This window comes from Canis lupus, chromosome 27, assembly GCF_011100685.1.
Source record: "Canis lupus familiaris isolate Mischka breed German Shepherd chromosome 27, alternate assembly UU_Cfam_GSD_1.0, whole genome shotgun sequence".
Classification (NCBI taxonomy): domain Eukaryota; kingdom Metazoa; phylum Chordata; class Mammalia; order Carnivora; family Canidae; genus Canis; species Canis lupus.
Genome location: NC_049248.1, coordinates 15,125,022 through 15,151,247, shown reverse-complemented (window position 1 = coordinate 15,151,247; position 26,226 = coordinate 15,125,022). Strand labels below are relative to the sequence as shown.

The window sequence follows — 26,226 nt, the reverse complement described above, 5'->3', positions numbered from 1 at the left end:
ATCATGCTTTGTGGACAATAATCACACCCTCCTGTTTTATTCTGCAGTAATCACATGACATGGATTATTGCATTGAAACACTTTAGACATTTTCCATGATATAAAGCTCACCATTTAATTATGTGACTTGAATAATTGCTCAAGATATATAATCCCCAGGTGATAATATGAAAGTAGTTATGCATAGTTACTAGTAAAAACATGCTATATCCTGAAGATTGGTATTCAGGGTACCCTGTAGTTTTCAAATGCTTATAACTTGTGATGCTTTGTTGGACATTAGAAATTATGTCAGCCTTGAATATTTTTATGTCTTGAACTGATTTCTTTAAAAGTGAAGTCATTTTGGGTTGAGTGATTGGTGCTTTGCCAAAGCAGTGACTTATTACTGTGATTGTATATTATAAAATATACAGGTAATTTTATCTTATAAAGAAATGCTGAGAGATAAGTGTCATGTGATCTTTTCTGTATTTCTTTGACATTAAGATATGATAGATAAATTAAGATTGTCAACAGTGTATTTCATAGTTTTTCTTTATGTGTAGATGACTTTCTAAAAATCTTACTTGAAAAGAACATTTAGATAGTTTACATATGTGATGTTCATCAAAATTTTATGTAGTACCTTTTGAAAGTCATAAAGGATATTAAGAATTTTGCAAGGTTAGATTTGGTAAGTATTAAGTAAGTATTAAAGTGAATATTTTTCTCTGAAAAATATACTGAAATTTAATTAAGATACTTTTAAGACAGAGGACTAAATTAGCTAAAAGACATTTTAAATCTGGTGTTTGCCTCAGTACTCTCAAACTTACCCTGAAACTAAGTGTTATTGTGCTGAGTAAAGTTTCTGGATTTCAGTGTTGAGAATAAAAAGGCTTGTTCTATCTGATTAGGGGATGGTGATATTGATGGTTTTGAAATAGATTTACTGAATTACTGTTTTGTCTAAAACCTCAAATAATACTATGCACCTCTATGTTTTTACTCATTAGTGCCATATTCCACATGAGACCCCCCCCCCACCTTGGCACATTGAAACTGTAAACATAATGAAATATGATGTAGTTTCTGTTATATGGGTCATGTTGCAACATCACTTTTGCGTTTTAAAGTTTTCTTTTTTATGGGATTTTACACAGCTCTCCAGCCCACCTATGTAGTAAAATTTTTCTTAGAAATATGATAGCCCCCCCTCATAGGAAGTTCAGGGTTTCTAAGCATCTTCAGTTTTATTTAATATCCCACATAACAGAGAATCTTTGACACAATGTTTATGTCTTCCTAAAATTAAGATAGTCATATGAAAGTAACACTGAATGAGGATGCGTTAACCCTCACATTTAATTAGAAATGTGACCTTGGCCAAGCCATTCTATGAATACTCTCCAGTTTCATTAATTATAAAACGAGAACAGATTAGATAGTCTCTAAATTTCCTTTCAGCTCTAAAATTTTATGATTGTCTATGCTTATGATAAAAGAATATACAGAATACATATTTGAGGAAAACATACATAATGACAGAGAACAACCAGGAACAAAAAAACAGAAAATGTGAGTACATCCCAGCAAGAATCTAATATGCAACAATTATCACTGGCCATAAATAAACTTCATAGCAAACAAAATAAACTTAAGAAGATAATGACTTTACATTGTTTCCCAAGAAACCAAATCAAATATTCTTGCTGGAAAAGGGTACAACCTAGTGTTAGGGTTCCTCCCTTGATTATAGTGTTTTTGTCCCAAACTGGGGGTATCTGCTGGGATGTAATGGTTTGTTCCAGTAGGTGAATGGAGGCCCACTGGAGCCTGAGAAGAGAAAGGGCAAGTAGCTTTGCTCTACATGTGTGCATTTCTAATTCCTTCATTTCTTTTTAAGACAGAGATTTTCACCCTGTTACGTTTTCCGCATATACTTAGACTTCCAGCATGTGCAAATCCCTTTTTTCTGTGCCTTCATGCAAGGATAGCTTTTGTCTAAACAAACAGAACCTGGATTAAATAATCTTTAATAATTTCTTCAGTTTTTAAATTTTTGTCATTGTAAGATTCATCAAAACACTACAAGAGTCATGTTTTGAAAGCACATTTTAAAAAAAGAAAATGCTTTTTTTTTTTTTTTTTGCGTCAAGACACTTATTGATTCAGACACAGAACATAATCACTTTTGTAGCTGTTGTTTGAACCTACATACCAAGACAAGAAAAATCTATGACCTCCCAGGAAACTTATCTTTCATTGCAGGCAAACCTCATTAGTGAAGACATTGAGAGTGCAATCAGTGACAGTAAAGGAGGGAAACAGAAGAGGCGGCCGGAAGCCCTGAGGTAAAAACATTAAAAGAAATTAAGGGGTAGAATTGTTTTGTTTTTAAATTTTTTTGTTTGAGTCTGTCTTTCTCCTTCCTTCCTTCCTTCCTTCCTTCTCTTCCTTCTCTTCCTTCTCTTCCTTCTCTTCCTTCCTTCCTTCCTTCCTTCCTTCCGTTTCCTTCCTTCCGTCCTATCCTTCCTTCATTCCTTCCTTCCTTCCTTCCTTTTCTTTTCTTCTTATCTTTCTTTCGATTTCTTTCTTTCTTTCTTCTTCTTGTCTTTCTTTCTTTCTTTAATTTTCTTTCTTCTTTCTTTCTTTCTTTCTTTCTTTCTTTCTTTCTTTCTTTCTTCTTTCTTGTTCTTGCTCTAAAGATTTAGAAAAAGTATCTTCAGTGAAGGTCTGTTTTACAGATTACAACCTATGATTTGAATTCATTTGTCTATCTGAGTTTGTCAGTATAGATGTGCACCTCTTCCCTCCGTGTTTCTAGTCTTTCTCTGAGAAGGTTTCTACCATGAGTGTTGTCAGATGAGTGGCATTTTAAGGGAAAGTAGCCTAGGGGAATACAAATATATATGAGGAATATAGTTAGTTCATAAGCCTTTCCAAGTCACAGGGGACCCAGAAAAAAATTAAACCTCGTGTTCAGTTGAATTAAAATTTTTGTTTTTATATTTCATATACATTTGTAAGTATACATAATATGAAGAGGTTAGAAAATCTTGTTATTCTCCCCCTTGACATAGTTCTTAATGTTGCATAACTAATGCCATAAACTGAGAGAATTGATGGAAACCTATATGGTAAAAATTACATTTTTTTCATCTTTTTTAGGATGATTTCCAAAGCAGACCCTGGTATACCACCTCCACCAAGAGCTCCTGCCCCCGTGCCCCCTGGTACTGTTACCCAGGTGGATGTTAGAAGTCGGGTGGCAGCCTGGTCTGCATGGGCAGCCGACCAAGGGGACTGTGAGTGTTTCTAGGAATTGCTACTTAATGAACATTTACTTTGGGTTATGATGTGATTCTTGCTCTTAAATTCTGATGCTGACTTCTGAGCTGAAGCTTGAGGTTAGCTTTTTTAATTAAAAAGAAATCTTAAAGAAAATTTAAGCCTTGGACACTATAAGACTATTGTATATGAGAGTTCAGACCAGTCATTTAAATAAATATGGTGTTAGGATTATGGTATTTTTTAATGCAATCATAGGTGGGACGTTTGACTCAGCTGTAACAAAAAGATGGTAATAGAATAATAGAGACCAAAGAAAATATGAGATTTTTTTGGTAAAGACTATACTTCAAAATTCTTTCCATTATTAATGATCTTTCCACTGTCCTATTTGGGAGAATTGTTGTGCTTCCATGAGAAGGTTGTCAGGGCGGTTTTAGGACAAGAATAAAGGCATTCTCCATTTCAGTATACTTGTCAAAGGGGCCCTTTGTGGGCATCATCATTTTACCTTGACATTCTTTTTTAAAGACAAATAATCATAATATAAAACTTTGCATAACTTTTTATATGTCAGATTTTTTTTTAACCAAATCTTAAATTTTTATGACTTGAAAATGCCTTAAAATCTGTTTGGTCCAATCTCTTCATTATAAGGGTGAAAAATTGTGATCCAACAAGTTTGAATATGATGAAGATTGGAGCCTCACTCTTTTGCCTCATTGTTTAGTGGACTTCTTAAGTCACTTACCCTTTTTTTTAAGATTTTATTTATTTATTCATGAGAGACACACAGAGAGAGGCAGAGACACAGGCAGAGGGAGAAGCAGGCTCCTTGCAGGGAACCTGATGTGGGACTCGATCCTGGATCACCACTCAACCACTGAGCCACCCAGACATCCCAAATCACTTATCTTTCATCTAATAAAGCATTATTCATGAAGATATCTAACAATGTAGTTAAGCAATAGAACTTGGCTACCATAAGTGATTGATACGGCTTTATTTTGAGTCTGATGAATCAAAAGTTGGACTCTGGAGTAGGACTAGGATCTGCTGTGTGACCTTGGACAGTATCTCTTTGTGTTTCAACCTCACTTATAAAATGGGGATAATAATTCACGGGTTGCTGTGAATTTGAAAGAAAATAATGCCTATAACAGCCCCTATATATTACACATAATGCTGTGTAATACACATAATGGGTGATTCATCTCATTTTTGCCAAATTGAGTTCATTTTATTTCTGAATTGCTTTTCATTTTATTTAGGTTTTTTTTTTGTATCTTTGAAGTTATTTTTAGAGATTTACGCATAAGCCCAGCTACCAAACAGATGAAAGAAATTTTTGAAACATCCGTTTATCAAAAATGAGGTAGCAGAATTATTTATTTTAGCTTTAAAACACTTTCTGTTTTTAGAATTTATATAAATTTTTAAGGTCCATTTTTTTTTTGTAAAATTTTGTATTTAAAAAATAAGAGGAGTTTATAGTGTTTTCTACTTTTTGTGTTCTTATGGTATTTTTGTTGTTGCTCCTGGGTTTGGTGGAAGAGATGTGGGAGAGAGCAAAATAATCTTCCTTGAATTTGAGGAAGGCTAAGACATCTTAAGTTTATAAATATTCTGAATAAACTTGTGAAAACATCTGTAAAACCTAACATAATTTACAACAAAGAGAAAATTTTGTTTCTGGGATGTTTCTGGGCTCTCATTAGATTTTGTCTGAAATATGCTGTGCAATCTCATCTATTTAAATTAGAGTAAAAAGGGGTTTTCAGAACTTCTAATTTTCTGTTAGGCCAAATAGAATGTAACGCTTACCATGTGAGGTTCTGTCTGGATTCAGGCCAGTTTTTGGAAATCCCTCCCAAAAGGAGTATCACTTTGTTTCCTCCAAAGACCCTGATTAACTCAGGCTAAACATCTCCTTTGAATCCTTGACATAGCCTTACCCTTGACTTCCAAAAGTGATCTCTGTAGGATAGTGGCAGTATGATTTGTAGTGGTGCCACAGATTGTAAAAACGTCTGAAAGATACTGGATGTCCTCTTTATCTTACCCACTAAGTGATATTTTGGGGCTTATCTAGAGTTGCAATTAGCTATATTTCAAGTTCAATGTGCTGCTTTCTGTAGTACGCTAGACTCAAGAAAGCCGCTAATCCCATATAAAACAGCTTTTAACTGGCAAGATTTCATGAACATAAATTATTTTTTTGTTAAGATTTTATTTATTTATTCATGTGAGACGCAGAGAGAGTGAGAGGCAGAGACATAGGCAGAGAGAGAAGCAGGCTCCCTGCAAGGAACCCAATGTGGGACTCAATCCCAGATCTTGGGATTACAACCTGAGCTGAAGGCAGACACTCAACTGCTGAGCCACCCAGGCATCCCTCATGAACAGAAATTCTAATTATCTTAAAGTCCTTAATAGCCACTAATTAAGTTTTATAAGACTTCATAATTTATTCTTTTGGGGAGGGGGCACATATCCCATTTATGGAAAAAGGCACAGAAGCATCAAAGCAATACAGAGTTCTCAGTATTTTTTTGTAGTTCTCTATGTTGAACATCAGTCATGATGACATATTATGAGTTGTATTTCCATTATTGATGATACATTTTCCTGTTTCATCTGTATAGGGTTTTTAAAAATTTTATCTACTTTAAAAATATTTGTACAAATATCTGTGTTTAGTAGTATTGTTAACCAAAAAATGCTTAAGTGACCTTATGATTGACATCAAGCTTTAGCTAACTGAGCTAACTTAACATCTTGAATGCTCTTAAGATATTTATTACTTCATTCGCAAATCCTGTAGGTATTTATAAAGTATAAACCAGTGAACCCAACACTGGAGCTTACGCTGCTTTAAGCTTAATGGCAACTAGAATTTTAAAAAGCTCTTTACTGTCAGATCCCCTGAAGCTTTATTATAATCACAGTAGTGGAATGTATAAAATTGGGAGGTTGCATTAGAAGTTAGTTGACCACTTTTTGAAGAGCAGGTCCTTAAATGTAAGTTTATTTTATGTAAGTTTATTAAATGTAAGGGTTGGTTCCACAGCCAGTAGCTGTCTCTGGGAAGAGGGAGAATTGCGGGAGGGATAGGGGGGCTTTGGGGTGGTGGTGGTTACTGTTACAGGGTAAACATAATAAAGATTGAGGGCAGGTAGTCAGCCCTGGCCAAGTACTTCTTAGTAGGGGCAAGGATGCATGTCATTCATAAATGATGAGCAGTTTTGGTTTTGTATCCAGTGAAGGCATTTACTTTTACAAGCAGCACTCTTTTCTAGCCACTTTTTGTGTTTCATTATCTATATTGATCTTGCTTAGGCAACAGGGTGAAAGACTTGTGATTCTCCTTTCTTTAGTTGAGAAACCAAGGCAGTATCACGAGCAGGAAGAAACCCCTGAGATGATGGCGGCGCGAATTGACAGAGATGTGGTAGGTCCCACATCCCTCCGTAGGTCACTGGCTTCTCTTTAAAGAGGAAATAAATATCAGCAGGGAAAATGAAGTTGATCTAAATAAAGATGTTTCATGGAAACTGTATTTTCTCTTTCCATTGGTGGTTATGCCCTTTGAATTGTTTTTTTTTTCTTAACCAGTTTTGCTTTTATGACAATATTTAGTAGAATAGGGCTCTGAGGGAAGAACTAGCATATCAACTAGTTTACAAAGGAGTTTAAACTGAATTATCAGATTTGAGGGATTTTAACGTTTTTCACAGTTTGTCTTTCATAATCAAAATGTCTTTTAAATATCTCTTCATAACATTTATTTAAAACATTTATAATGCTTGAAAGATAAAAGTGAATGGAATTTTTTTCTTTTTTTTTAAAAAATATTTTATTTATTTATTCATAGAGACAGAGAGAGAGAGAGAGAGAGAGAGAGAGAGAGAGGCAGAGACACAGGCAGAGGGAGAAGCAGGGTCCATGCAAAGAGCCCGACGTGGGACTCAATCCCGGGTCCCCAGGATCACACCCTGTACCAAAAGTAGCACTAAACCACTGAGCCACCCGGGCTGCCCAAAGTGGAATTTTTTTAAGGGCAATAATACTCTTTATAAAGGATAAGGCCGTATTTAGTTTTATTAGCCCATAGTAATTTACTTACAGAGTGACAATGCCCTGTGATACAATGATAAAATATGATCTCAATATAATTACTCTTTGTATTATACACACATTCCTAGCTTATTCAGAAACAAATACTCAGAGGAATTTGAAGTTTGGAATTCAACTTTTATATTATACCATTATTTATTATACTTATAAGTTTATCTAATGACAGTTTCTAGTCTTTGAAATTAGAAGAATGTTAAGTTTCACACGTACTAGAGAAAGTCAGCTATGACTGTAGTATATGATATAATTGAAATTGATCCAATAATCCCTGAAAGCATAATTCATCATTAATTCTATTTTGACTTGTGGAAGCTATCATTAATGATGATTATTCTAGATTATCTATGTTTATTAGGTTAACACAACATTCTATATGCCTTTAATTCGATTAAATAATATTGTTGGTACTTTATTGGAACATTTATGAGAAAAACAAAAATGTTCATTGCTCTTCTAACAAGGTGTTTCTTAGAATTTTTTTCCCCTAACTTTATGTGAGAGAACACTAGAAGAAAATTAGAGTAGTTGAAAATAATTAATAATCTGAATAGATATTGTAAATGCTTTCTTTATGGTATTGAAAATAGAACAAAATTATGCTAAAGAAAAATGTAAATGTCAGACTTTAGCCACAGCATAGGTATATTTAGTTCAATTCTTTTTCTAGAATTAGTAATAAACTTGAAATTTGCATGTAGGAGGTATTTTTGTTTTTATTTTCTAATTTTTCTTTACTTAATAATAGTATACATACAGTCGAAGCAAAAGTGGTTTTATTTTGTCTTATATTTTATTCTGTAATTTCTAATTCCAGCAAATATTAAACCACATTTTGGATGACATTGAATTTTTTATCACAAAACTCCAAAAAGCAGCTGAAGCATTTTCTGAGCTTTCTAAAAGGAAGAAAAGTAAGAAAGGTAAAAAGAAAGGCCCAGGAGGTAAGTTGGATTTTCTTAATCTTCTAAAGACCATTCAGAAACTCCAGTGCTAGGCAGAGTTTCTGCCCTTGTGAACTGCTCAGCAAAACCCCATTGACAGTGGGCCAAAGTCCCTTTTCTAGTTTAGGGATAGCACTTAGGAGTTAGGCAGAAACTAAGAGCCCAGGAAATAGTCCATTTTGGTTCCAAGTTGGCTAAAGTAAGAAAAGACTCTAGGATATTTTATCTAAATCACAGAGACTCTGAGATTCAGCTAGTGACCATCTCTTCATAGCTTGAAATTAGTGACTGTAAAATTAACGTCTGTTAAAGAAAGTCATAGCTCTATTCTTCCCATATTTTGATTTATTTTATTGTGAATATAGAGTCTCATTATTTTGTTAAAAGGATTTGTTTTTCTCATTAAAATAGTTACAAATAGGGGATCCCTGGGTGGCGCAGCGGTTTAGCGCCTGCCTTTGGCCCAGGGCGCGATCCTGGAGACCCAGGATCGAATCCCACGTCAGGCTCCCGGTGCATGGAGCCTGCTTCTCCCTCTGCCTGTGTCTCTGCCTCTCTCTCTCTCTCTCTCTCTCTGTGACTATCATAAATAAATAAAAAGAAAAAAATTTTTTAAAAAAGTTACAAATATCAATGGATTTGAATTTTTTGATCACAGAACTCCCAAACAATATATTCATGTCATGTATATGCATTTTTTGAGTATGCTATAGTTAGCTATTTAAAATGGCCTCAAAAAACTTATAATTGTGGAACAAATGAAGTACATAAAAGAATAGTAAGTAAATATCCCTTTCATGACACGCAACATCCCAGTCTGTCTCTAGTTCATGTCTACATAAACACGTGACCTATAGAATTATCTTCCAGATGTGTACATCTGGATATCCCTCACCTCCCTATATTCTGAAATTAAGTATTATTACATCCTATGTCTCAAACCACTTATCCTTGCCGTAATCTTTATGAAGGGTGTACTGTCCTCTTGGTCATCCAGATTGGAGACCACAGATTCTTGGATGACTTCATTCTCTAGCTTGCAGCCATAATTGATTTTATTTTTTCAGTGTGTTGTATATCCAATTGTTTCCCTTTTCATTTTCATGGCTAGTGCATGTTTCAAGCTGTCATCATTATTTACCCAGCTCTCTGGGTAGTCTTCAAGCCTCCAGTCTTTTATTCTGGAAGGATAGTTGTCTTCAAGCTCTAAAGCAGTCACTTCATTCTTCTGAATAGCGTGTTAATTCCATGTTCTGTTGAGTTAAGTCTGCTCCTCCCCCTGGCAGTCAAGGTCACCCTCAATTCAACTTTGGTCTACTTTTCCATTCTTATGTTTCTTTGCTTTAGTTTGTTGTTTGTTTTGTACATGCAGTTTCCTTGGTCATGTTTTGTTTTGTTTTGTTTTACTTATGCTTCTATATCCAACTATGACATTTTCCTACCAAATTGCCATGAGACAGACCTTTCAAATCCCATCTTAAAAATGAAACATCTTTTAGGTGCCCATTTTCCCATTTCCCAACCAGATGTAGTCTCTTTCTACGGCACTTCGTTGGTGTATGTTTGTTACTTACCAATTCGAATCTTCTAAAGATTATGAGGCCCTTCAGGACAGGGCTTATAAATTACACATTTTTATAGTCTCTGCAGTGATAAGTGCAGTAATTGGGACATAAAAGGGCTACAGCATAAATCTATGGAATTGAGGAGACACCCTCATCATCACTACCCTTAGTAGTGCCTAAGGGTAGAAGGATCCATTTTAAATGTTGGATCATCTTAGTTTATGACAGTGAATCTATGAGATGTAGTAGAGGAGCTAAGTAGCATAGTATCTGGTATGATCAAATTTTATAGACACAAATGTGGCTTCTTTATTTTTTCATTTAATATATTTTCTTAAAACTTTGCTTTCATCTCTCCCCCTTCCCACTTATTTCCTTTAGAGGGTGTTTTAACTCTGAGGGCAAAACCTCCACCTCCTGATGAGTTTGTTGACTGTTTACAAAAGTTTAAACATGGGTTTAACCTTCTGGTAAGTGAAATTTATTTGTATACAATTAAAAGAAACAAATGAAAGAGATCAAATTCTAGCCAGGATGTTCTTGATTAAATGAAGAGGTAATATTATTCTTGTAGATTTTTTGGTATGTATGTGGTGATTTGCTTTTAATTAGAACAACAGATAATAAAAACTATGTATCCAAGTGAATTATCATAAAAGATCAACTCCTAACCTTTTTAAAATTAAATTATCTTAATCTGACTTTTCCAGGCTGATGAATATATTAAAAATGAAACTAGTAGTGAAGGACTCTTCCTCAGAGTCTTTCTAAAGTCTATGTCAGACCTTTATGTGCGTCTGTTTTTTTGCTTAATTACATCATAGTAATCTGTTCATCTGTTTTCTTAATTCTGCAGGCCAAACTGAAGTCTCACATCCAGAATCCGAGTGCTACAGATTTGGTTCATTTTTTATTCACTCCATTAAATATGGTAAGGCTGTTAATTTAAGAAAGTAATCACTCTTGGTATGTTTTTCAGCCCCAAGTGTCTGTCTGGAGTATCTTGACAGTTTTCTTCCTTTACCTTGCATGGATACTATTTCTCTAGGCATCTACATTAACATTGAGAATGTGCAGTTGGAGAGTTTGAAAGGACCTTAGAAGTCATCCTGTTCAAACACCTTATTTTATAGCTGAGGAAACTGTTGTCTCTGACAGAGCTAGAGAAATAAAATAAAGATTTATCAGCTGTTAGTGTTTTAACTAGTCTATAATAGAAATAAATGACTATAGTAATATAAAAGTGTTTTTCTTTCTCCCCAAAGAAGCTAGACATGAGGTGGTACTGGTACTGGTACTGACTGGATGGAGGGCTTTGCTCATTTATTTATTCAGAAATTTTCATTGAGAGCCTGTTATGTGCTTAGCATTATCAGTAGCTTATCAGGAATGAAACAGACATAAATTTTTACCCTCTTGGAACTTACATCATAGTATGGAGGGGCAATCAGTGAGCTAAACACATGCTTGAATAACACATTTTGCTAACAGTAAATGTCATTTGAAAAAATACAACAGGGACAGAGAACAGGGAATATTTTAGGTACATGCTCATGTAAGTGCACACACACGTGTGTGTATGTGTGTGTGTGAGGTAGTGTATTCTCCTTTTTGAATAGGGTTGGTTAAGGTGAGAAGGTGTCATTTGAGCAAATGAAGTGAGGAATGAGTCATGTGGATTTCTGAAAGAAGAAAATTCCAGACAGAAAACAGCTATTATAAATGCTCTTGAATGGTAATTGTAAATTATGTTCTTGGAATAAATAAGTATTGTGACTTGAACAGAATGAGGGAGATCTTAATTAGAAGAGGTTAGCAAAGCAACAGGAGGTCATATTTTGTTGGTCCTCATAAGTGGCTATGTAATCTTTTATACTTTTGGAGTGTTTTCAGCACAGAAGGATTGCTCTGGCTATAATACTTAGAAATCTGGAAGAAGAAGGGCCTGAGATGGTTATTAAAATGATCCAGATCAGAAATTATAGGGTTTGGACCCGGTGGCATTAAAAATCACAAGAAGTCTTATTTTGATTATAAACCATTGAAGCAACAACATTGCTGGCTCATTGGATGTGCTATGCAAGAGCTAAGGATATCTCCAAAGGTTTTAGCCTAAGAGTGGAGGTCAATTAGTAATTGAGATAGAGAAGACAATAGGAAAAAACAATCTTTTTGGAGGAAAATAAGGAATTCAGTTTTAGACGTGTCAAAATTTTGTTACATCTAGATGGAAAATTTTGATTTAGTAGTTAAATATATGAATTTGGAGTTCAGTGGAGAAATCAAGTTTAGAGATATATATTTGGGGATCACCTGCATATAAAAGGCATTTAAAACCATGAAATTATCACAAAGGTAGTAATTAAAATTAAGAAGAGGAACAGGACTGGTTGAGTCCTGGGCAGTTTCAGTGTTAGGAGAATAGAAAGAACCAACAATGAAAATTGAGAAGAAGTCATCAAGTCAAGGAAAAGAAAGATAAGAGAAGAAAGATAAAATATTATAGTATTCTGGAAGCCAAATGAAGAAAATGTGTCCAATAGAAGAATTGAGCAACTGTGTCAGATATCTCTTTGGTGGAAGCTGACTTACCTCCATGTTCTTGTTATAGCTGTACAAAAGCGAAGAAAGATGACTTATCTTTAAGGAGGTGACTCTGAACTTAAGCAGATAATTTCTGCCTTTGTCCATTTGGCCTGAATGTTTTCATATGGCCATACTGAACACCAAAGGAATATAGTCTCCATCTTTGTGGCTATAGGTTCATCTAAAATGTAGGGGCTTCTCTTTCTAGGAGGAAGAAGAAGAGAGTGGACTCTAGGGAACAATTAGTAGCCTTTAGCATCCTCGCTATGTGCCAGGTAGAGTGATAAGCTCATAGTACAATTATTCCTGAGAAAACTTCCTTCTCATACGTGTGTATTTTCACATAAGGCATAATTTTTGGAGCTAACAAAAGGGTGTGCTGGGCACAATTCCCATTGTGAAGGAGTTGGATATTCCTATGAGTTTATCCAGCAAAAGTTATACCACTTGTGTCACAGGCCAGAATCCAAGATACATATCTTAATTTCCTATATTTTCAATATGCAGCTATGCTCTTTCCTTATATGGTATGGTAATATACTTCTCTTCCCATTATATATTTCTTCTGTCTACAAATGGTGTAATAGCCACTTTTTGAAGCTGATATTATATACAACGATCTTGTCCTACAGAACAGCTGGGAGAATTCACTAGAATAATATTTAAGAGTACACACCAAAAAGTGCAGGATTTTGGGGAAAGCATGCAACAAAAAGCAGATGGAACAATGGTTGGCCTCACATAGAGACAGATGTGAAAAGAGAATAGGCTACAAATTACCCTTTTCTACAGTTCCACCAATTAGTTCAGTCCCATTTTTGTGGGAGGACAAGTGAGTGAGGAGTAGAAAGAAGGTGAAATACCTTTTAAATACTCCAAGGAAGACAGTTTCCTGCTTTCTGGGATAAGGCAGGCATGGGTGGAGTGGTTGTGAATGGCTCTCCCTGTCAGAAGAGCAAATGATTGATTACTTTGTAGAATGACAATAGCGATAATGATAATTGTTAGTAATGTGTGATTATCCTGTGTATTATTCCTGTGATTGTTTTCTTAAAGAATAAGAACTATATGAAGCAGATAAATTTCATTAATTTTGGTTTAGGGCATATGAACACTATGTTTGGATTACTCTAATATTTATCATAAATGGAGCAAACTCAAATGCATTTATTATAGGTTTTACTTGATTATCAGAAAAAAATGTGAAAAAAAAAGGTCCAAGTAACAAAAAGGGATAATATATCCTTTTTTCCTCAAGGGCAATGAGATAAGACCTGAAGTAGAATATGCAATGAATATTGCCTTACAAACATGAGGAAGTAATGTTACCTGCATTAATGTCAGAACTGGGCAATAAGAGATTAGAAGATGAAAGTCCAAGGCTACCTCAATAATTTATGAATGCTTCCATATATTGCTATTATATATATAGAACATCAGTTTTCTACTTGTCTAGTTATTGTTGAATAATTCTTGCTTTATAAGCTCTTGTAAAAATTAGATCAAGGCCATTCATATGCAAAAAAGCCCATAGTAGCTCATTAACAAAATTTCTATTCCTTATTTAGCACATTTGATACTGTCTTAGTTTCAATATTAGGAAGTTTTGACTATAAAGCAGTTTTTGCCACCTCATCCTCTGCATACTTTCTCACAGATCATAAGTAGATGTGTAGTCGTTACATAGAGGAGAACTATAAAATAATGGGAGTGGTTTCCCGAACATGTAGAAATTAGCCTTTGTGATCAAGCTCTGTATCTGAAAATGGATTTATTTTGTCTTTTTTATTTTTTCATCAAAAATTACTCCTTATAAGTGGTTTCTCCAGTCAGAATATGTCTGTTGTTCCTTTTAATGTTTTCCCTACAGAGTCCCAGACATATTATTTGGGTAAGACATAAGAAGGAACATTTATTTAGGGACTACTACCAGCCACACAAAATTTAGTGGCTTTAAACCATGCAGGATCTGCCCTCTGCCCTCAGCATCTACACATACAAGCATACCCATAGCACCCCTACATGCATACTTGCCTAACATTCATTCTTGAGAGGGAACTATGCCTTACAGCTTTTTATTTACATTTCTTTTGTTTCATTCCCTCTTCCCTTTGTTAACCCAAAGATTTTAAAGTTCCTCTACTCGATTTCACTCCTTTACTTTTCCCTTTTAATCATCCCTACATATTTACCAGAAGTGCTTATAGGGCTTGGAAGTAAGAGAATTACTGTGCCAGGCAGTCAGGGTAGATTTTGTTCTCAAGTAAAAGTCAGCTTCCCTCCTATTTCTCATCTTTTCTTTCATTGATTCTCAGTCATCCCTCTAACGCTATGTCTTTTGCAATTGACTTGGTCTAAGTCCTCACGAAAGGGAAAACTGAAAAATAAGCAATAAGTTAAAATGTAATGTGTTACTAATCTGCCTAAATTGTTTTGGGGGACACCGAGGTGCCTCAAAACTATGCTGTGGGGCTAAGAAGGGCTTCCTGGAAGAGGTGATATCAGAGTAGAGTTCTGAGTGAAATGAAGGGCCTTTTGGGGACCTGGGAAGCAGCACTGCAGATGCACAGAGGCATACAGGAGCATAGCATGCTCAGAACACTTGGACAACTGCAGAAAAACTGACTCTTGGTCTGGAACCATTAAAAATTTTTTTTTCCTTTTTTCTTGTGCCATATCTCTGGGAAGGTGAAATTTTTATAAAAGGGCTCTGGTTTCTGCTCTAGGAGATAACTACCATTCTTTAGCCAGGAAATAGCCTCAGAGAAGTCCATTTGGAACAGTTTCCAGACATACACTTATCATTTTGTTTATCAGAGAGTTGCACCTGTTTATTTGTTTCTGCTAGTCATTAAAATATCAACTTTAAATCAGGACAATTTCCTAGAATTAAATTCTGGAGAAAAATACCATAAATTTAGAGTACCAGTTCTCATTCTCTCACTTTTCTCTCTGGGTCCTTTTATTTTTGTATGTCTCCATAGGCGCAGCAGCCATAGACTGTTAACTTGAGCTTCATTTCTCTCTGTAGTATTCATTTATAGAACCATATTTTTCAAGTTTGGAATAATAGATTTGCCAGGAAAGTTACATGTATTTTTTAAAGCAAAAAAACAGAGATAGTTAAACCACCTGATTTAGAATTCTCTGGATAACCATTAGTATTTTCCAGGGAAAATACAGTCATATGCAGCCAATAGACAGATCCTGTGAAAGTTGTTAAACTACTGACTTTTCATTGTAGATTATTAGTCGCATTGGGGTGGGCAGGTTGACTTAATAAACTGTTTATCATTCAATAGTACACACTGTACAACATCAAAATTTGAGTATATAAAAACAGTGCTTGTTTTTGGCATGGATTTTACATATTTTGAGAATATACAAGTATCACTATCTTGCTAAAAAATGATTTATTGTCATTTTAGGTGGTGCAGGCAACAGGGGGTCCTGAACTAGCCAGTTCAGTACTTAGCCCCCTATTGACTAAGGACACAATTGATTTCTTAAATTATACTGTCAACAATGATGAAAGACAGCTGTGGATATCACTGGGAGAAACTTGGATGAAAGCCAGGTAAACATGTATGAGTTTAAAACCTATATAATACTTCAGGTATTGTTGTTATTACATGAATCTAACGAGACATTTATTTAGCCTTCTATGTATGAAGGACTAGGCATTACAGGTGAAAAAGGCTAGACCCTTAAAAAGCTAGTCTAATGGAGAAGATACAAAGTGTATACAATATAAGGCACGTAAGTACCAGGAGTGACTTATAAACTGCTGTTGTTTGGCGAGGGAGAGCCATCAGGAATAGGATTTGAAGAGGGGGGGGTAATTAGCTTTCAAAGAAGAGCTGGCATTTCAAATCAATAGATAATAGTACTACTATATTAGGTAATATATATGTACACGCTATACAGATAGTATTTGCTAGGCAGTCTTCCATGAACTTTACGTAAGTACTATTGGTATCCCCATTTTACAGATAACAAAACTGAGGCATAGTGTGGTTAAGTAATTTGCTCACAGCCATATAACTCTTAAGTGGCAGATCTGCAATTTGAACCTAGGCGGTCTGGCTCTGGAGTTGATGTTGATAATTATTTTGCTATGCTGCCTTTCAGCAGGATGAGTAGGATCTCCACAAATCCATGGTTGGGAAGGGGCCCTCCTCATAGAGAGGGAAGCACAATGAGGGCATAAAGCAGGAAGTCAAGAGAATGGAGAATGAATAAGGGCTTAGCTGGCATATATAGTCTTTGGGTAGCAGGCACTTCGTGGGGAAGGGGATGAAAAGGGATGGTGTTAAATGAGGCACATGGAAATGAGCAGATGGGCTATGAAGGTTCCCACTGCCATGCTAAGGAATTGGAGAAGATTCTGTAGGCTGTGGAGAACCAATAGCTTTGTGAATAGGAGTGTGGTATAATCACGTCTGTGTTTCAGAAAGTTGTTCTGCTAGTTGGGCCTACCTAGGACAAGGATAAAATTAACTAAAGACAGGAAGTCCCCCCCTTGGGATGATTATGCTGTGGTAGAGATTCGTTAGTAATCAACATTCTCTGAGTCTAGAACAGTAGGAATGGGAATGGAAAGGAAGAGGGGATCATTTTAAAAATTGTGTTTTGCCAGTAAAGTAATTGTGAAAGACAGATCATTAACATTGCATCATTTAACATCACAGTGCTAAAGTTTCCTAAGCAAGGCAAGTTATAAAAATATTTCTCATTTAATGATATGTGAAAAAAATAATGATATGTGAATAAATAATATTTGCCTTCCTTACATACCCAAATCATTTTATTTCCCTCACTACTTAGAGTAAGTCCTTCAGTGTGGTCACTTAGAAGCTTTCTTCCTAATGCTTTTGAATGGACTAGAGTAAAAGTAATGGATCAGTTCATATTTTTTTTTCCTCTTTTACTTCTTTTGAAACACATATAAACAGTTCCCACTTATATTTTGGACTTTGGCAACAACTTGTGTTGGAATATGGTTTACATATTGAATGGTTCATCAAGCACAACATTTTTTAAAAGCACTGTAGTTGTTGCTTTTATATTGAAAACAATATTTAAATTCATTTCTATTATTTATCTATTAATATACTGTAGCATGCTGTTTATATATTGTACTAAAAACTTGGTTAAACAGATTTCTTAAATCTATTAGATTTTCATAGTTTTCAGTCTTATGATAAGGCTAGGTGGGATTTTTAGTATTTTCCTATGAAACTTACTAAGTTAATCAGATCTCATAGTACAAAAATAGCTCAGGCTTTTTAATTTCTTGGTTTTGGGTCCTACCTCAGAATGAGAAAATGAATGACCATTAGAAAAACTACATCAAAAGGAAATCTACTGCTAGTTCTTGACATGAGAAATGGTCATTTTTAGATCCTAATTGGTAAGAGTATTAGGAAATTAATATACTGATTTAAAAATTCATAAAGATTAAAAGATCATGAAGGTACATAATAATTTGAATAAAATGGCTCGTTTCATCATAGTAGAAATATAACCTGAAGAATTAATCTTTCACTTGTGAAAGATAAAACAACACAGTGTAGCAGAGATGAAGCCATAATTTCTGTCCCACTTATTTTTGTGGTTCATGAGTGATTAGAAGCTTGTAGAAATAAGCCTCTCTTAGAGTCATTAAATAATGAATGAGTAATGATTAAGATTCCAGATTAGTCCTAACTTGATTTTACTGATTAAAGCCTTGCTGATAAATTTACTTTATAAAATCAGTAATGTTTCATTTAGGGGACTTTATGACTTAAAAAAGTCATAAACATTAAGAACATTCTCTGTTTCTCTTTTGGAAGATTTATCATACCAGGGGGTTTCATACCAATGGGAGGAGAGGGAAGGGAAAGATCAGAATCTGAAACTACTTATATACAAGAGAAGTTTATGTTCTAAATACTTTTGACACTTCTAGCCTTATGCTCCCTTTCCAAATTTTCACAACCTGTATCCATGTTACAAAATTGAATTAATGGAGAGTTGAGGCAACATAATGAAAACAGATCACTGAAGCAGAATTCAATCTGTTTCATTTTACTGGCATTACAGACTAGTGTAAGCATGTTCACGTTCTCGTTTTGAGTGGAGAGAGGTCAGATTAAGGTATGTTTGTTTGTTGTTACCTGTTTTTGTTTTTTGTGGCTAACCTTACTGAAAGTAATTTTGAACCGGATACATTTAATTTTGTGCCTTAATGTTCCTCTACAGAGCAGAGTGGCCAAAAGAACAGTTTATCGCACCATATGTCCCACGATTCCGCAACGGTTGGGAGCCCCCCATGCTGAACTTCATGGGAGCACCAATGGAACAAGATTTTTATCAGTTGGCCGAGTCTGTGGCCAATGTAGCTGAACATCAGCGCAAACAGGAGACTAAAAGATTATCCACAGAGGTAAGGTTCTTTAACATTACTTTTTGTGGAAAGTGCAATCACCTGTGCATTGCTTTGTAATTGTGATTGTGAGTTCTCTTTTTATCAATCAATTCAAAGATTGTTCTAGAACCAATGACTGTATGTCCTGCTGCCCTTAGTTACCTCTCACCTCTGTCATTGCTGTGACAGTTGCTCTGTTTCCCTGTGAAGCTGAACTGCAGCCCACATCACTCCTTAGAGTCTTGCCAGCCCTTACCCCTACCACCTGCTAGTGCTCCCTGAGCCCAGTTTTGAGTGCCTACTTTCCCTCCGTGTCAGAGGATTGCCTTACTGCTGCTTGGCTTGTTTTTGCTTTTCTCTCCACGTGAGACCCTTGAGACAGATCCCTGAACCTAGGTCCCTGAAGCCTGTCCCAAGCAGCTCTTTGTCAAATGTCCCATTTCTTCCCTCCTTCTTCCTTCCTTCCATCCTTCCTTTCCTCGTTCCTTCCTTCCACCTAGTTCTAAACCCTGAAACCCTCTCAACCTGGCTTGAAGGCCAGAGTTTCTTCTGGACTCAATCTCCAGGCTCAAATGATCATTTATAACACTATTCTACCCTGAAGAGATTACAAAATTTGTTGTACCTTTTAAGTATTTAGTAAGCTTTAGTGTGTAACCTATTTGGGGAGCAAATTGAAGGATTGAAACTGGGTAAATTATCTCTGCACATTTCTTAAAAATAATTTTCCTTTGCTAGTCAGAAAAGAAAAGCAAGCATTCCTTAAAGCTGAACCAAACCAAATAGGAGGATCAGAACCCAAGGAATTAGATGAGGTCTAGTTTGGAGAAGAAACAATAAATGATGACTAGACCCTCATTGAAGTACTGTTCACGTCCTTTATTTAATTCTTCAGATTAATTTTCTCAAATTACTGTGACAAACATGATATGAAAGAATGATTAGCAACCAGAGTAAATACTCACTTTTAAGGAGAAACACATCAAATTTTGAAAAATCAGTCCCTTGGATAATAACCATAATATTATAGAAGGTTGGTTAAATGTCAAACCTTGAGAAATAAAGCTTTGAAGATATATTTTTTTTTTACCAATGTAATTGTTTTTTCTTCTGGTGCATCTAAGGATACAGCCTATAACTGCCCATCTTTCTAAATGAGTGATTAAGAAGATGACCTCACAGCATTTGCATTGGTTGGCAGTCCCTCTCCAGACCTTGGCACTGTGGATTTTCTAGTTCAGACCTCATCACTGTGGATTTCCTTTCCTCATAGAGGGCAACCTTTCTAGAGGAAAATAGATGTAATCAAACATGAAATTATGACACACTTGTTGCTATAGTTACAGCTATTTTCAAATCACAGAAATGTCTGGCTTACATAAGTCTTTATATCTTAAATAAGAAAATACATCCACTTAATAATGTATGTCCTCAGAAATTCACTTTCGTGAGTTCCTTTTTTTTTTTTTTTTTAATTACGTATTTAAAGAGAGAGTAATGTGTTTCTGGGCTTCCAGTGTAAAAGTTGTCTACTCTCACTGAATAAGTAGTTTTAAAGGAAGAATTATTGAGAATCTTCCCTTGTAATGAGTTATCACTTTCCTGTTGTAAACCGTTTTCCATTTTATAGCTAAAGTAGTTATTCAGAGGTTTAAAAAATGAAATGAAAAGTTCCTGCTAGCTGTTTTAGGGGATTTTATGCCTTATGAATTTGTTGGAAAAGAGGCCAACTAATGTGATTTAAACTAATGGTGATTTCAGGGTATAAGAAGAGAAACTATTATACTTTATTGCTACTAAAATAAATACACTCAGGACAAGACTTGGATGATTCAGGATCTGATGGTTTTGTATAGAATCAAAATGTATAGGTGACATAGAGTGTCAAATATGGATAGTGATACTCAACTTCTTTATTTCCTCTGAACTAGCATCAGCTCTAAACAAGCTTGTGTAGTCATCACAGTTATTCATCATCATTTCTCTCCTCCCTTGCAATATTTCCAGTCAGTCTCGGGACCCAGTGATCTCATGCTGGCTGACCTCACTCTGTTCTGTTCAGAGTTAGCCAAAGGTGAAGGTGACTCAAAGGTGAAGGTGGCTCTAGTTCTTGCACTCCTCCCACTATAACATCCTTTAATAAAAAAAGAATTGCCTGATCATCTAGTGCCTCTTCTCTCAACTAGGGAAATGATAAACTGAATTAATTAAGCTACTGATTTGTTATTTTTAATTTCAGCCTTATTGAGGTATAGTTGACAAAACCAAGATATTTAAGGTGTTCATCTGGTGAAGGATCCCCCTCCCCTCTAGTTAATTGACACATCTGTCACTTCACATATTTATCTTTTTTTCTTTTGGTGAGGACATTTAAGTTCTATTAGCAAATTTCAGTTAACACAACATAGTGTTATCAGCTACGCTCACCATGTTTTACATTAGATCCTCCACCATATTCATTTATAGCTGAAAGTTTGTACCCTTTTACCAAGTTCTCTCATTTCCCCCAGCCTTTGGCAACCACTTTTCTATAAGTTCAATTTTTTTTTTTTTTTTGGATTTTACCTATAAACAATACCGTGCAGTATTTTTCTTTTCCTGTTTGGCTTATTTCTGCTTTTCAAAGCAGAATGCTTTCAGAGTCCATCTATGTTGTTGTAAATAACAAGATTTGCTTTTCTGTCATAGCTGAATAAAATTTTATTGTGTATATATAACACATCTTTACCCATTTATCTGTTGATGGACACTTCGGTTGTTTCCATATTGTGAAAAATGCTGCAGTGAACATGGAGATGCAGATATCTCTTCAAGATCCTAATTTCAGGGGCAGCCCCAGTGGCTCAGTGGTTTAGCGCCGCCTTCAGCCCAGGGCATGATCCTGGAGACCTGGGATCGAGTCCCACGTCAGGCTCCCTGCATGGAGCCTGCTTCTCCCTCTGCCTGCGTCTCTGCCTCTCTCTCTCTCTGTGTCTCTCATGAATAAATAAATAGAATCTTAAAAAAAAATCCTAATTTCATTTCCTTTAGTATTATACCCAGTAGTGGAGCTGCTGAATAGTATGGTAGTTCTACTTCTAATTTTTAAAAAGATTTTATTTATTTATTGGAGAGAGAAGGGGGTAACAAGCTGTGAGGAGGAGCAGAGGGAGAGGGAGAGAGAGAGCGAGAGAAACAGACTCCTTGCTGAGCAGAGAGCCCTACATGCGGCTTGATCCCAGGACACGGAGATCATAACCTGAGTTGAAGGCAGACGCTTAACTGACTGAACCACCCAGGCACCCTATTTCTAATTTTTTGAGAAACCTCCATACTGTTTTAAGATTTGTTAATTTATTTGAGAGAGAAAGAGCACATATGAGCAGAGAGAGAGCAGATTGGGTTGGCTGTGGAACAGAAGCAGAGAGAGATAGAATCCCAAGCAGACTTCCTGCTAAGCACAGAGCCAGACACTGGCTCAATCTCATGACAGGGAGATCATGACCTGAGCTGAAATCAAGAGTTGGACACTTCACCGACTAAGCCTGCCAAGTGCCCCCCTTCATACTGTTTTCCATAACAGCTGCACCAATTTAAATTCCTACCAACAGTATAGAGGGTTTCCTTTTTTTTTTTTTTTTTTTCCCACATCCTTACTGACCACTTGTTATCTCTTATCTTTTTAATGATAGCCATTCTGACAACTGTAAGGTGAGGTCTCACTGTGATTTTGATTCACATTTCCTTGATGATTAGTGATATTGAGCACCCTTCATGTATGTTTGCCATTTGTATGTCTTCTCTGGAAAGATGTAGCTGTGCCCATTTTTTAACTAAATTGGGATTTTTGTTTGGTTAGTTGTTTGTTTGTTTTTTTTTTTCCTCTTGAGCTATATGAGTTCTTTATATATATTTGGGTTTCTAGTCCTTATCAGTATATGATTTGTAAACATCTTCTCTGATTCTATAGTTGCCTTTTCATTTTGTTGATGATTTAAGCTAAGATATTTAAATGGTGAAAATTGCTTTTTTTAATTTGTGTGTTGCAGTATATTCTAGGGAGATAAATTCTAAAGGAGCAATATAGTGTGGGTATTTTGACATTCACACTAGTCCATCGGAGAAACCCCACCTACTCTGTCTGTGTTTAAACACATCCCTACTCCTGCCAACTCTGTCATTAGGATGAACTATAGTAAACATGTATCTAAGACTTTTCTAAAACATTTCCAGGTTCAAATATTTTGCCCCAATGAGTTCATAAAGTTTAAATAGCCAAGGACCTCCATGCTTCCTGTTCTATTGTGCCTCTGCCATACTTCAGTTCACAAAAGGAGTATAATATCTCAACATGAATATTTTTTAGATCTTTTTTGGTCTTGTTTCTTTGTTTTTTTCCCCATAGCTTTGAAATCATGGTGCTTATTGGGTTGCAGAGACCTCAGTTACCCCTCCTGGTAGCACCCAGTAGGCTCATGTTGAAATTGTGTTAACTGCAACAAGAAATTACTCCAGTATTTTTTATCCTGGAGTATTAACTGTCAAGATCAATGAGTTTTTGTCTTTTGTATTTCCCTCAACAGTAAATTTGATAATAATGGCCAAATTTTTAAATGCCATTTTTTTAAAAATGAAAAAAAATAGGGTCTGTGTACATTTAAAGAATGAGAACATAGTATAATTTTAATGCACAGATTTTAGATGATTTTTATGTGATATATTTAGTATGCTAGAATGGTAGAAGTCTGTTTCTTAAACATAGAGCTCAAAGGCAAAGAGTTCTATTGTTGTTTTCAAACCAGTTTTATTTTATGTAAGCTGTTAAAGTCTACCTAATACCAAAATGAACTATTACTGAAATTCCCGAGGAAAGAATTTATTGCTTGTATACCCATTTATTTTCAAAATTATGATTTAGCTATTGTACTAATGACTTTTCCTATTATAAATAAGTCTTTGACAAAAATTTATCCACCCCCATTTTACAATTTGTTAATAATGGTAAAGCACTTGAAAATGAAACTGATCTCAATATGGTGGAGGGTTTTGTTGCTTGATGTTAGTAGTTATTCAAGTAGTCTTAGAGACTGACTCTTTTAATCTTCTTCTTTCAGCAGTCCAGTGTATCAGAGTATCCTCCAGCTGATGGGTATGCATTCAACAACATGTACACAAGAGGGCCCCAGCTGGACCAAGGGGAAGCCGCTGTGGCTTTTAAGCCAACTCCTAATCGCCACATGGATAGGTAACATTTCATGGGCACCATTTGGAGACCTGTGGATAACTGGCTTTGATTTAGTGCAAATAGAGGTCCTGGCGTCTGGATTGTTCACTACTTCTTTAAACTTTCCATCTGTTAATTGTTTGATAAAGTTTCAGTTGTTCCTTTATAGAATTGGTTTTGATAAACAAAGCCTCTAGTCTATAAATCTTACTGGAAAACCTCCAGCCTATAACTCTAATTTAGTGTAAATGCCTTTGGATGACTTTCCTTTTTTAAAAAGATGCTCTGACAAAATCTGTGAATTAAAAACAAAGAAGAATTGTTTTGAAACTCTCCATTAGTTTATACCAGATGGTCTCTAAGGATCTTTCTAGCTCTGTAACTTTCAAAGGAAACAACTTTCATCTTTCTCTCCCCACAACAAAAACAAACCTTCCTTTAGATAAAACTATTTCTAAATATAAACTAAGTATTTAGAAGGAGTCAGTGCCTTATTTGTCATTCTTGTCAGTTCATCTTATTATGTTGTATTTTCACTTTCCAGTTTTATATTTCATTTATTTTCCCATAGTTTCACTCGAAAAAAATTCAGTGTGGGCAAAGATGGGAGAATTGAGAGGAGGAGAAATACAGGCCCTGGAGTAGGTTCACTTTTCCAATCTTGTCTTCCAGCCTCTGCAAATGAGGTTGACATTGTGGCCAACCCAATACAAAAGAGAAAGAAAATAAAGTGAAAAAGATAAGGGAGAATGGTCATTCAGATGAAGTGGGGTAGAGAAGTTGCCCTGGTACCTTCCTACCTCAAAGCCTCACTCACCATGAGTTTTGCATTCCTTTCACTTCTTTTCACTATTCACTTTTCTTAATAGAATCTAAAGAAGGTGGGATTTAAAATGTTTTATTTTTGTTAGAAATGAAAACAAGTAATAGGTTACTGGTATGGAAATTTTACAGGTATTACTCTGAAGATGCCAGTAACACATTATATTGAGTGTAAAGTCAGCAATGAATAATACATTTTGAAAATGCCAACATATGAAATAAGTTTTAATTATAGATTCAGTTTTTAGTAGATAATACATGAAAATTATTTTCGAAGTTTAAAAATTATATCATTGAAATTCTTCTTGACTAACTTATTACTCATCCTAATATTTTATTTTTTCTTCTTTTTTAACATGTCAATATTCTGGAAATTATTTCAAGTTAGTAATTTTTACCTTTGTTGCATCTCTGTACTAAACCAAGATGGTTTTTCACAGTTAAGTAGCTGGAAAATCACTTGAGTACATTCCTCATGCGTGTTCAGAGTTCTAGGACATATTGATACAAGGAAATTTTGATCATGTTCCATCTTAAGACCACGTCTAGCACATTGTGGCCACTCAGCAACTGTTTGTAGATTTATTTGATTGATTTATTAAATGATTGAATAGGCACATGATAGTGTATCCAACATTTCAGAGACACCACCTACCTCTTCATCGTTTACCTGTAACTCCATTATGTATAGTATTGCTGATGGAAAAACCTCTGCCATATATTTTGGGCAGCTTACCATGAAGTGTTTTAAAAGTTTTCTTTGATCTTTATGGAGTATCAGGGGAAGTGTACTTCGTGATTATGTCTCTGTACCTTGTCTACTTCCCAATGGATTCAAACAGCTCACTTAAATTATGTGCAGTTAAAAAAATATATGCAGTTAAAGTAATGTTAATATTAAAAATAAACTCATGAAATAAAAAATACAAAATTAAGTAATCAAGAGTGGAGATAAGAATTAAAACTCTTGAAGTGTAGATTGACACCATGATTGAATTTCAGATTTGTCCGTGAAGTTCCTAGCTGTCAGCAAAAAGAAACATAACCATTTTCTGTTGTTAGGAAAAAGGAAGAAGTATATATCAATGTATTGGGATAAATAATGCTAGGGTTTTTTTTTTTTACAATTAAATCCTCAAAAATATTTGTCTCATAGAACTTTATATAGGATGTGAGGGATGATATAAGGGACATTATTTATTTATTTATTTTAAGTAGGCTCCATGTCCGGTGTGGTGCTCAATGCATGGCTCAAGAGTCTGATGCTTAACCAATTGAGCCACCCAC

General features: G+C 35.3%; 1 protein-coding gene and 1 long non-coding RNA gene across 8 annotated transcripts in view; one reads left to right on the top strand and one right to left on the bottom strand.

The window, feature by feature from the left end:
* EPS8 (epidermal growth factor receptor pathway substrate 8) overlaps nt 1-26,226 on the top strand; it is a 176,484-nt gene that overhangs the window by 125,441 nt on the left and 24,817 nt on the right. For 6 of the 7 annotated variants that reach the window (XM_038576909.1, XM_038576905.1, XM_038576910.1 and 3 more), the window contains 9 exons: nt 2,254-2,336; nt 3,154-3,290; nt 6,651-6,724; nt 8,225-8,351; nt 10,298-10,386; nt 10,773-10,847; nt 15,931-16,079; nt 18,749-18,932; nt 24,008-24,138. In XM_038576909.1, coding sequence (XP_038432837.1) covers nt 2,254-2,336; nt 3,154-3,290; nt 6,651-6,724; nt 8,225-8,351; nt 10,298-10,386; nt 10,773-10,847; nt 15,931-16,079; nt 18,749-18,932; nt 24,008-24,138 — 1,049 coding nt within the window. The remainder of the gene's footprint in view (nt 1-2,253; nt 2,337-3,153; nt 3,291-6,650; nt 6,725-8,224; nt 8,352-10,297; nt 10,387-10,772; nt 10,848-15,930; nt 16,080-18,748; nt 18,933-24,007; nt 24,139-26,226) is intronic. The other variant, XM_038576908.1, reaches the window with a different exon arrangement.
* On the bottom strand, nt 10,808-20,171 carry LOC102153146. Its single transcript, XR_005379903.1, has 4 exons — nt 19,880-20,171; nt 13,366-13,446; nt 12,509-12,706; nt 10,808-11,076 (listed from the first exon to the last, which is right to left on the bottom strand). It is a non-coding gene; the product is annotated as an uncharacterized LOC102153146 (long non-coding RNA).